At 33.8% G+C, this 10,885-nt stretch overlaps 1 protein-coding gene across 3 annotated transcripts in view; it reads right to left on the bottom strand.

The window, feature by feature from the left end:
* PLS1 (plastin 1) overlaps nt 1–10,885 on the bottom strand; it is a 104,658-nt gene that overhangs the window by 10,270 nt on the left and 83,503 nt on the right. For all 3 annotated transcript variants that reach the window (XM_015080432.3, XM_027061683.2, XM_053221362.1), the window contains 2 exons: nt 7,023–7,101; nt 4,321–4,435 (listed from right to left, as the gene is read on the bottom strand). In XM_015080432.3, the coding sequence (XP_014935918.1) occupies nt 4,321–4,435; nt 7,023–7,101 (194 nt within the window). The remainder of the gene's footprint in view (nt 1–4,320; nt 4,436–7,022; nt 7,102–10,885) is intronic.

Below are 10,885 nucleotides of genomic sequence, written 5' to 3' on the forward strand. Positions count from 1 at the left end.
TTTCATTCTATAAATAGCTAGTATATGGTGAAAGGAAGAATTTTACATAATCACTTGTGACATCGCCTATTTCAAATTCAGATAAAATGAGTAGTTTGTTTTCCTGTTATATTTTGCATCTGCTTACTCCTAAAGAAACTAGAAAAAGAACAAACACCATAGTTAATAGAAAGAATGAAAATACTAAATATCAGAACAGAAATAAATGATATAAGAGAATAAAAACAAAAATAGAAAAGATCAAAGAAAACAAGAGTTGGTCTTTGAAAAGGTATACACAATTGATAAACCTTTATCCAGACTCTTCAAGAGAGAGGAATCAAATAAATAAAGCCAGAAATGAAAGAGAAGTAATAACTGACACCACAGAAACACAAAGGATTGTAAGAGACAACTACATAAATCATATGCCAAAAAATTGAACAACCTAGAAAAAATGGATAAATTCCTAGAAATATACAATCTTATATAAACTGAATCAGGAAGAATTCTGAACAAATCAGTTAGTAGTAATAAAATTAAATCAGTAATCAAAACTCCCCCAACAAACAAAAGTCCAGGACCAGATGGATTCACAGGTGAATTCTACCAAACATTTAAAGAAGAGTAATACCTATTTTTCCCAAACTATTCCAAAAAAAAAAAAAAAAAGAAAGAAAAGAAAAAGACAGGAAATAACAAGTGTTGGTTAGGATGTGGAAAAAAAGGAATGTTTGTACACAGTCGGTGGGAATGTAAATTGGTGCAGCCACTGTGGAAAATAAGTATGGAGAGTCTTCAAAATATTAAAAATATAAACACCATACAATCCAATAATTCCATTACTGGTATTTACACAAAGACAATGAAAACACCAATTCAAAAAGATCTATGCACTCTTATGTTTATTACAGTTATTATTTACAAAAGCCAAGATATGGAAGTGCCCATCAGTAGATGGTACAAAGAAGATGTGGTACCTACATACAATGGAATATTAGCCATAAAAAAGAATGAGATCTTGCCTTCTGCGACAATATGGACAGACCTGGAGGGTATTATGCTAAATGAAATAAGTCAGCCAGAGAAGACAAATATGATTTCACATATATTTAGACTCTAAAAAACAAGTGAGCAAAAACAAACAAAATAAATGCAAAAACAAAATAAATACAGAGAACTGGTGGTTGTACAGGGGAGGAGGGGGATGGATAAAAAGGGTTAAAGAGAGTAGGTAATACAGGCTTCCTGTTATGGAATGAACTGGTCACCGGGATGAAAGACACAGTATAGGGAATATAATTAATGGGACTGTAATAGCATTGTATGGTGATAGATGGCAATTATACTTGTGGTGAGCATAGTATAGTTGTCCAATCATTATGTTGTACACCTAAAACTACTGTAACATTGTGTGTCAACTATACCTCAATTAAAAAAAAAAATTTGCATCTGACATTTTGATTTTGAAACATTACATAAAATTAGTTAACAAAATTTTCTGAATTCTACTCACAAAAGAATTACAGGCAAATCAAATAACATGTTAACTGTAGGTGGTCCAATCCCTAGAAATACTGAAAAATATAAATATAAATCTCTTATAATTACACTACCCATTTACTTCACTATTATGATATAGTCCCTTTAACAAATAATTTAATTATAAAGTCTATACATACATACTCATTCTAGAGATTTGAAGAATAGAAGTCCTTTTTGAATGTGTGTGTGTATTTTAAACAAATTTGATTCCTATGTATATATGCAATTTTGTATCCTGTTCATTTCCATGTCACTATTATTAAAACACTAAAAATACTACTACTTTTTAATGGTATATTTTACTTCATCATATGGGTTTTCCAGTTTTTTTTTTTCCTCTATAAACACTGCTAAGATAAGCAATTTGGTATACAACTTCTTGTCTGATTATTTCATTAGAAAAGATAATAAGAAGTGACACCATTAAGTCAAAGGACTTTTTTGGAGATAGCGATCAGTATTACCAAACTGATTCTAGAAAAGTTATATAAATGTAATACTTTCTCTAATATTGGATGCAATGTAATCCAATTGTTTATTTGAATTGCATTTTTAAAAACTGTTTATTTTTGAGAGAGACAGAGCATGAGCGGGGGAGGGGCAGAGAGAGAAGGAGACACAGAATCTGAAGCAGGCTCCAGGCTCTAAGCTGTCAACACAGAGCCCAACTCGGGGCTCAAACCCACGAACCTACAGGACCATGACCTGAGCTGAAATCAGATGTTTAGACTGAGCTACCCAGGTGCCCCTGAAATTGCATTTCTTTATTGCAGGTACAAAGTTTTCATAAGTGTATTATTCATCATTCTTTTTCTGTGAACTGTTCATTCACATTGTTCAAGTTCACATTTTGCTATTACAATTTTAGTAATAGCAATTGAGTTTCAGTAATTAATTTGTATGGACTACTTACATGTTAAGAATATTAACTACTTACCATAGTTGTTGCAAATAATTTACCAAGTTTATTGTTTTTAATTATGATGTTTATTTTTGCACAGAGATGTTTTAAATTTATATGTAATCTATTATATCAATTTTTTGTAGTTTTTTAAATCATTCCAAGAGTAATCATTTTTTAATTACATTTAATCCTTTAATTGTTTACCTTAATCCATTTGGAATTCATTCTGTTTGGTTAATGGTGAAGACCACTTTTTCCCCTAACAAAGTAGTTAACCAGTTGTTCTGGCATCATTTTTTGGGTGATCTTTCCTTTCCCTATTATCAAATTTAGCAAGAATCTTGTCATATATTAACTTCTTATATATTAGGTTTCTAGACTACTCTATTCCGTTTCATTCTTATATATGTATTAAACTATTTCAATTATTTTAGCTTTATAATAAAATTATATATTTTTTCTAACACCTCCTGCCTCAATATTCTCAGAAAATGTTCTTGATGTTTTGGGCCTGTTTCTTCTTCCATCGGAATTTTAGAATAACTTTATCAATCCCAACCTGCAACACACGTATATATGCCCATATATACACAAAAAGAGACTTAATGGAATTCTAACTGGAATTATTTTCCACCTATAAATTAATTTGCAAAAATGTACTATCTTCATAAGATTTAATGTTTCTATACAGGAGTATGGTTATATTTCCATTTATTCAACTAGAGATAGTTTTTAAATCATGAGGATGCAGATCAGTTTCAAAATAGCCATATTGATAAATTATAGCAATGTGAGTTCATAATTTGTATTATGTATTCAAATTATTCATACTTTAAAGGATAAAGTTAAAATACAAAAATTTTAAAGTCCTACAAAATTTTACTTTAGAAAGCAAATAATCCTGATACAGACGGTAAAAAGGAAAAGCAAAAACAAAACTAAAGTTGAATATTAAAGCAGCAATTCAAGAGGACAGACATGAACATGAAGGACACCACACATCCCCTATTTGAGGAAGAATACTGGAAGACAACCACTTCTCTTTATCATTCATCTACCACTGATAGTCTCCCACCGACTGTAATCAAGTCACTGTCCTGCCCAAAAATGTTTAATCGCTTCCCATTGTTTCTAGTGTAAAGCACAAGCTCAAGGTTCTCAACATCTGGCTCCAATCAAAATTTTTAGCGTTCATACTTCTTACCTATCGAATCCTCTGTTATAGCTAACCTATTCTCCCCAATTCCCAGAAACGCATTTTATATTTTCCCATCACTATTCCTTTTCCTCATCCTCAGCCCCTCTCCAGTCCCCTTCTCACAAAATTCTATCCATTTCTCAAACTCGTATCTCAGATTACACCTCCTGCATGAAGCTTCTCATAATAAGCGTGGCCTGTGGCCTTTTCTTCCTTAGAACTCATATTTACTTCTATGTATTCTGCACTATATTGTAGTTGTTTACACACATATCTAATTTTTTAGGCTTCTTGAGGACCATGCCTTGTATTATTTTGTACCCTACACTGCACTGTACAGGTAGTAGGTAATCAATAAATATCTGTTGAAAGATATTAACAAAATAACCAGTAAAGATTTAGCAAGTTCTGATGTTTATAAAACAGGAATGCACTTATGATGTACCTCAAAGAACATTAAGTACTACAACCTGTTAAAGATAAAAACAGTAAAAGTGTCTGGCTGAGAGAACTGTCTTCATGTTTCCAAACATTTATTAAAGCACACTTATAAAAGGCCTAGTAAGCTTAACACATTTTGGGTTGAATCAGAGTCATGGAGACAGACCACAAATTACCAAGCTTTATGAAACTCCAAATCCTCTGGCTTATATTAGAACAATAATAACACATATTTGGTGATTATCTCATTCACCTTCTTCATGTTCCCTCCAAGAGCAGGATAAGGAGGTTTGTTGACATGGCTCCAGTCGACTGGCACACGGATCATTTCATAGAGCTGAAAGATCACTAAAGCATCTGCAAGGTCACTAAAACAAGAGGAAAAGATGATGAAGGAGGAGGAATTTTATTAAGCACAATGGAGACAGGCTTAGGTCTTCAAAAATACAACAGGGTCATTTAATGCTTAAAAAAAATGACAGGATGTATCATATAACCCAGAACTTCTAATCTAGGAATCTGTCCAAAATTTTTTCTAAATGTTTACAAAGATACATGCACAAAGACATTCATTGCGACAGTATTCATACGTTTGGAAGCAACTTAAATGCCTGGCAATAGCGGGCTGTTGAATAAACTATCCATACTATTGACTCCTGGACCACCATGAAAAATAAGGTATATCTCTATGTACGGACATGAAAAGTTTTACAAGACATATTATATTCAAAAAAGCAAGTGGCAGAACACTACATGCAGTTTACTATGTATAAAATTTATTTTCAAAATCGAGAGTATTTAAGTATATGTGCTATGGACTGTTAATAGCAATTACCTCTGGGCAGGAAAAAAGGAATAGAGGAGATATAAAGAAAGTATCATCATGTTTTATTTTATTCTACATACATACTTCCTGAAACTTGTACAGTGAGAATAAGTGCATGTATTACTTACATATGATTTTTAAAACTTTTTAAAAATTCATAAAAATCGCAATAGCTACAAAGTAGGCAGCTGTTCACGTTAAATAATGAAGGTTAAGAGGAAAGAATTTATGAGCAAGTAGGCGTTCTTAAAGTAAGAATAGTCGTATTTTGGATTCAGAAAAACACATTCTTCTGAAGTGCTCAAAGTATATCCGTTGAGTCTGTTTTCAATTCTGTATGCTAAGGATGTAAAGCAACAGCAATTGATTTTTTTAAATTGCTAGCTCTATGATGTATTGCATGGCTTTTCTCCCTCAACAGCTTGTTCACAGAGTTGTTTTGCTAAGATTCATATGACAGTTTACTTTGCAACTCTGAGCACACACCTATGGCAATGAAGGGGACTGGGCTCTGTGCTGAATGATAGAAGAATAAAGTCTATTATGAAGGTAACTAAGAGCTGACTGGGCTATTTATAAAAGCGCACGGAAAATTTTGTATAAAAAAAATTTCTAAAGGGGCACCTGGTTGGCTCAGTCAGTTCAGCACCAACTCTTGATTTTGGCTCAGGTCATGATCTCACGGTTCATGAGTTTGAGCCTCACATTGGTCTCTACACTGACAATGCACAGCCTGCTTGGGATTCTCTCTCTCCCTCTCTCTCTCTGCCCCTCCCCTGCTCACACTCTCTCTCAAAATAAACAAACATTTAAAAAAAAAAAAAGCTTTTTAAAAATAAATAAATTACTAAAGTATTTTTGTATTGGTTCTGGACTCTCCTCTATTTCATGAATTTTTCTTTTTTACTTTAAATTAATTCATATTTCTATTTAGTATGGTATCATTATTCATATTTTGCAAATAGGGAAACTGAAGCCCAGACAGTTTGAAATGATTTCCAGAGAATTCAAGATGCTTTCCTGAACCAACTTTTTAAAGTTTATTTATTTATTGAGAGAGAGAGAGAGAGAGAGAGAACAAGTAGGGGAGCAGCAGAGAGAATGGGAGAGAGAATCCCAAGCAGGTTCTGTGCTGTCAGCAGGGAGCCCAATGTGGGGCTCGATCCTACAAACTGTGAGATCACATGACCTGAACCAAAATCAGGAGTCAGATGCTCAACCAACTGAGCCACCCAGGCAACCCTCTTTTGCGTTTTTAAAGGCAGGCTGGTAGATCCTATAATAAAGAAAGAAGAAAGGTTTCCTCTTATCCAAACCTAGAAAGACACATTGTTAGCACTACCAGAGAGTGTGGGAAATGATTCAGTAAAATATTTTCTTAGTCCTACCAATGTTGATAATGTGTTGTCATTTTTGAACAAGAAAAGACAAGATAAATTACAATTACTCATAAAAAGTTATTTCTATAAATTAAATAAAAATATACACAACAAATTACAGAATAATTGAGGTAGATTTTGGCAAAAATAGAAAGTGAATTATAGTTAAAAATACTGATATAATGATAAGAACAATTTGTAAAACATCACTATTCTGTTACAGTTGAAATAATTTATTATTTTTCTCCTTTTAAAGTTTATTTATTTATTTTGAGACAGAGAGAGTACAAGCCAAGAGAAGAGAGAGGGAGAGAGGGAATCCCAGACAGACCCCACACTGTCAGCATGAAGCCCAATATGGGGCTGGAACTCACAAACCGTGAGATCATGACCTGAGCTAAAATCAAGAGTGGGATGCTTAACTGACTGAGACACATAGGCGTCCCTGAAACAATTTATTATTTTTCTCATCAGTAATTATGAAAGAGTAAGATGGATTATCTTTACCAAAGGTAAAGTTGGTTGCTTATGTCATCAAAAATTATAACTAATATTGTCATATTCTGGTCTTTTTAAAATAATACTTTCCTTAAATATCCATCGTATTGCCAATCCCTAGCATTCTGAATTTCTAAATGTTGGTTAAAATTCTCGTGATCTTTAGAAAATGTTCTAATGTAAACATACCTGTGGTTTGAAACTAGAAAAGTTGGACTCTGGCCATTAAGCTAAACACAATAAAATATTTACCTGTACAAATGATTAATATATGGGTTGACCCCCAAGGAATTCATCCAGTTCCGAAATGTCCTCTCTTCCTTGCTCTCTCCTAGAGTAGACACAATTTCATACTGATAATTCAGGACAAAAGGCATCAAAGAATATGTTTTAAACCATCCCAGCAGGTTCAAACTAGCAATACATATTTTGCTGTGGTTTCTGTGATACTACAATTTCTTGGGAGTTAGGGGAGGGGGAACCTCTTATTGCCAAAGTCCCTTTTTGCCCTCTGTCTAGAAGACTTCCATTTGCTCTAAATTTCTCTATCTAGAGTCCTAACTTGATGTCTGTGAACTACTGAGTTATGGGTTTCTCTGTCCAGAAAGTAACAGAGAAACTTACATGGTCATATCTGTAGTTTTTATATGCAAAAAGAATTGGCTAAAAATTAATGAAACAAAATCTTTTAGCAGTCAAGGCAACATAGCAGTCAAGGCAACAAAAGCTATGCCTTTCCCAATGCAGTGTTTCCGAATTTGTATAGGTTTTGGTTTTACACAGAGAAGTTTCTGGACACACAAACCTACATTTTCATCACAGCAAACAGCAATAAAGGGGAGAGGCAATTACAGATAATATAAAAATAAGCAGTGAAGCGGGATCCTGGGTGGCTCAGTCAGTTGAGCATCCAACACTTGATTTCGGCTCAGGTCATGGGATCACACCCTGTGCTGAGTGTGGAGCCTGCTTAGATTCTCTCTCTCCCTCTCTCTCTGCCCCTCTCCCCCACTGGCACATGCTCGCTCTCTCTCAAATAAAAAATTAAATTAAAAAAATAAGCAATGAAGGGATATAACTATTTTACAGGCTTACTGAGTTATTTTAGATTGTTACTACTGAAATTACATGAGGGACACAGCCCCACACACAGGGTGCTAAGACAAAGACATCACAATTAAGTCCCTAGGTCTCAAAGATCACCTCAGTAAGAAACTCCAGCAGGCACTGTTATTTAACCTGTGATTACCTAACCTCCCTGATCATCCCCTTCATAGCAGTGCTCATACCATCTATAAGGAAAACATCAGCTATAGTGTACCACACAGTGGGCAGACAGCAAGATGGACTCTCCCTGCCATGTCTACACTCTAGTCATCCCCTAGATTACAAACAGTCCTAAGTGACTATCTGCAATATTATTTGTTTTCAGCAAAGGTAGGGGACAATGCAATGGTCTAACCTACATCTCATCACTCCTGAAAAGCTAGAACATTTACACCTCTCATCACCTCTAAACCATAGGCAAGTTCAGGTCACTCTCCAGACTTTGACTCATGTGGGATTCCCAGGATGATTTGCCATTCTACATCTATAACTATCTCAGCTTCAGGGCCCATTCCAGTAGAGCCATCCCTGCAGTCATCTTCAGACTAAGTGCCACAGATAGTATAAACCTGCATACCTAGAAGAGCAACCAAACCTTGTAAATTCTAAAGGATTCTGGGTTGTTTTTTTGTTTTTTTTGTTTTTGTTCTTTTTTGTGACAGCTGTTCAGGAAATAATCTGTCCACTGTATTTTTATTTGATTTTCTACATTAATACCTAACAGCTTTCCCAGAATCTACTTTAATTCTTGCCCTATTAAATGATATAGCCATATAATTTCTTAAATTTTGTTTTCTCGGCTTGCATAAAAGGTAACTGGCCAGTCTGTTGTATCTGCCACTATCACTTTATGATAAATAACCTATGTGAAAAATTTTTTAAAAAGTTAACCAAGTTAAACTAAATATTCCCAGACACCATGCTTGCCTGCTTATAGGAGTTATTAAACAACTGCAAATTAAGTATCTGACTTTCCCTAAAGCGACATAAATATAAACATACCATCATCAACAGTTTGATACATGTGACTTGGATTTACCTTTTAGTTGTTTCTTTATTACAATCTATAATAGATTTCTTTCTAGTAATTAGAGGATTTTTGCATTATTTCCTTCCAGGAAAATCCAAGTTCTGTTTTAAAATTACAAACATTGATAGTGTAACAATAGTCTAATTTTTAATTGAAACAATATCCAAACTCTGCTGAACCTGATAATACAGCAAATAATATTAAAAAGATACTCATATTTTGACTGAGTTCTGAAACTGTCATAAGCTTCAGGGGTTTGTATTTCTTCCCACTGTTCTCTACTAATTATAGTTATTATTTTAATTTCTTATGCCTGGAAAGTAAAATAGATTATACATGTGAGCATTTATTTATCTAATACCATTTCCAGTTGTCTTGGTAAATAAATGCTCAAAGCCAGAAGCACTATGCATTTGTGCAAGAGCCATGGTAAAGCATTACAAAAACATATGTATTCCAGATTGTAAGGGTTGTCTGTACTGCAGACAACTAAAGCAATCTTAGAAGTAAAATCTTAATTGCTGATATAAAAGATAGAAAGAACTATAAGACATTTCATTTTCAGGGTCAAACTTATCTGCAATTGAAAAAGTTTCAGAAAAACATAATATATTACAAGCAGACTACTAAGAGGAAAGAAAAGGAACTAACATATATTTAAGACTCACTAAATGTGCTAAGTGATATGTTAAGTGTTTTCCTCTTCCCAACCTGACTATTACTGAGCACATATTGTATGCTCAACCCTTTCATTCATGAAAGGTCATTTTAACCTGCTCTGTAATTCTTCAAAATTAGTATTATTAATCTGTTTTTACAGATGAAAAAACCAAGGCTGACAGAAGTCACTTGGATACTAAATGGTGGACCCATAGTTAGAACAAAGTGTAATTCAGTGGCCTATATATTTTCTATCACCACCAATGGATTCTGAGATTCAGAATTTGGCTCAATTTAATGTGAAGTTTTTATATTTAGTTGGGCTTTTAATTTTCTCAATTTCATACAAAGTTCTTTGCCAATGAGGACATACTAATATATGAATATGGGATGTGACAAGGTCAAGCTTCAAATTTTATAAAGATCTATAAAAAATTTATAGAGGAAAAATTCCAATGACAGTCAAAGTTACATACATTTTTGGCAAATGTATCAGGATATACATATGTTATAAATAAAGATGACTGATAAATATTTCCCATAGTATCTTCTTATATAAATAGAGTAAATACTAATGGAAATATTTAGCAATCCTATTCACACTGAAAAATTCCAAAAGCATGCTGAACACTAGCAAAAGAATTCAAACATGACAAATAGGAGAGCGAGCAAGTTGGAAAAGATATCTAGCAAGAATTCAGTGACTATAAAAAGCAGATCGTATTTAATATGCCACTCTAAACAATGCCTTCTATTGTAAGATACAGAGGGATTTTGAAATTTTCCAGACTGATAAAAACTTAGCAGTCTCCCTTTTTATTTAATTTTTTTTTAAGTTCTAATCCCTCACCCTAAATGTCTCTGCTGAAAGATCTACACTTTTATCTATGCTCCCTCTCAAGTACAAATCTATGTAAAGAATATAGTCTTTATTTTACGGACCTCAGGAAGAGTGAACTGAATTAATCATATTCCTCAAAGAATATATTTATTAAATCTGAAACTTTTTTCATTAATCAAAAACATGTAATTATAAAGCATCAAGGAAATGGACCTCTGGTTGTGGCAGTCAAAGAGAAGAACATGAAACTGATTTCTCAGTCTATCTCCCCAGGGAGGGAAGGGAGTACGGTGGGCGACCTGAGAGAATAAGCACTGCAACATCGAATTCTCCCCGCCAAGAATCCCTACTTGAAGACTGCCTTCTCCAAACCAGGGCAACTAGTGAGAATATTTTAGGATCAGTCCCTAGCTCTGAATGCTGCCATTGTTTTTACCTTTAGTTCTGATACTACTGTGGGTTTGGGCGTATCTGTGA

This window comes from Acinonyx jubatus, chromosome C2 (assembly GCF_027475565.1).
Source record: "Acinonyx jubatus isolate Ajub_Pintada_27869175 chromosome C2, VMU_Ajub_asm_v1.0, whole genome shotgun sequence".
In the NCBI taxonomy this organism is placed as follows: domain Eukaryota; kingdom Metazoa; phylum Chordata; class Mammalia; order Carnivora; family Felidae; genus Acinonyx; species Acinonyx jubatus.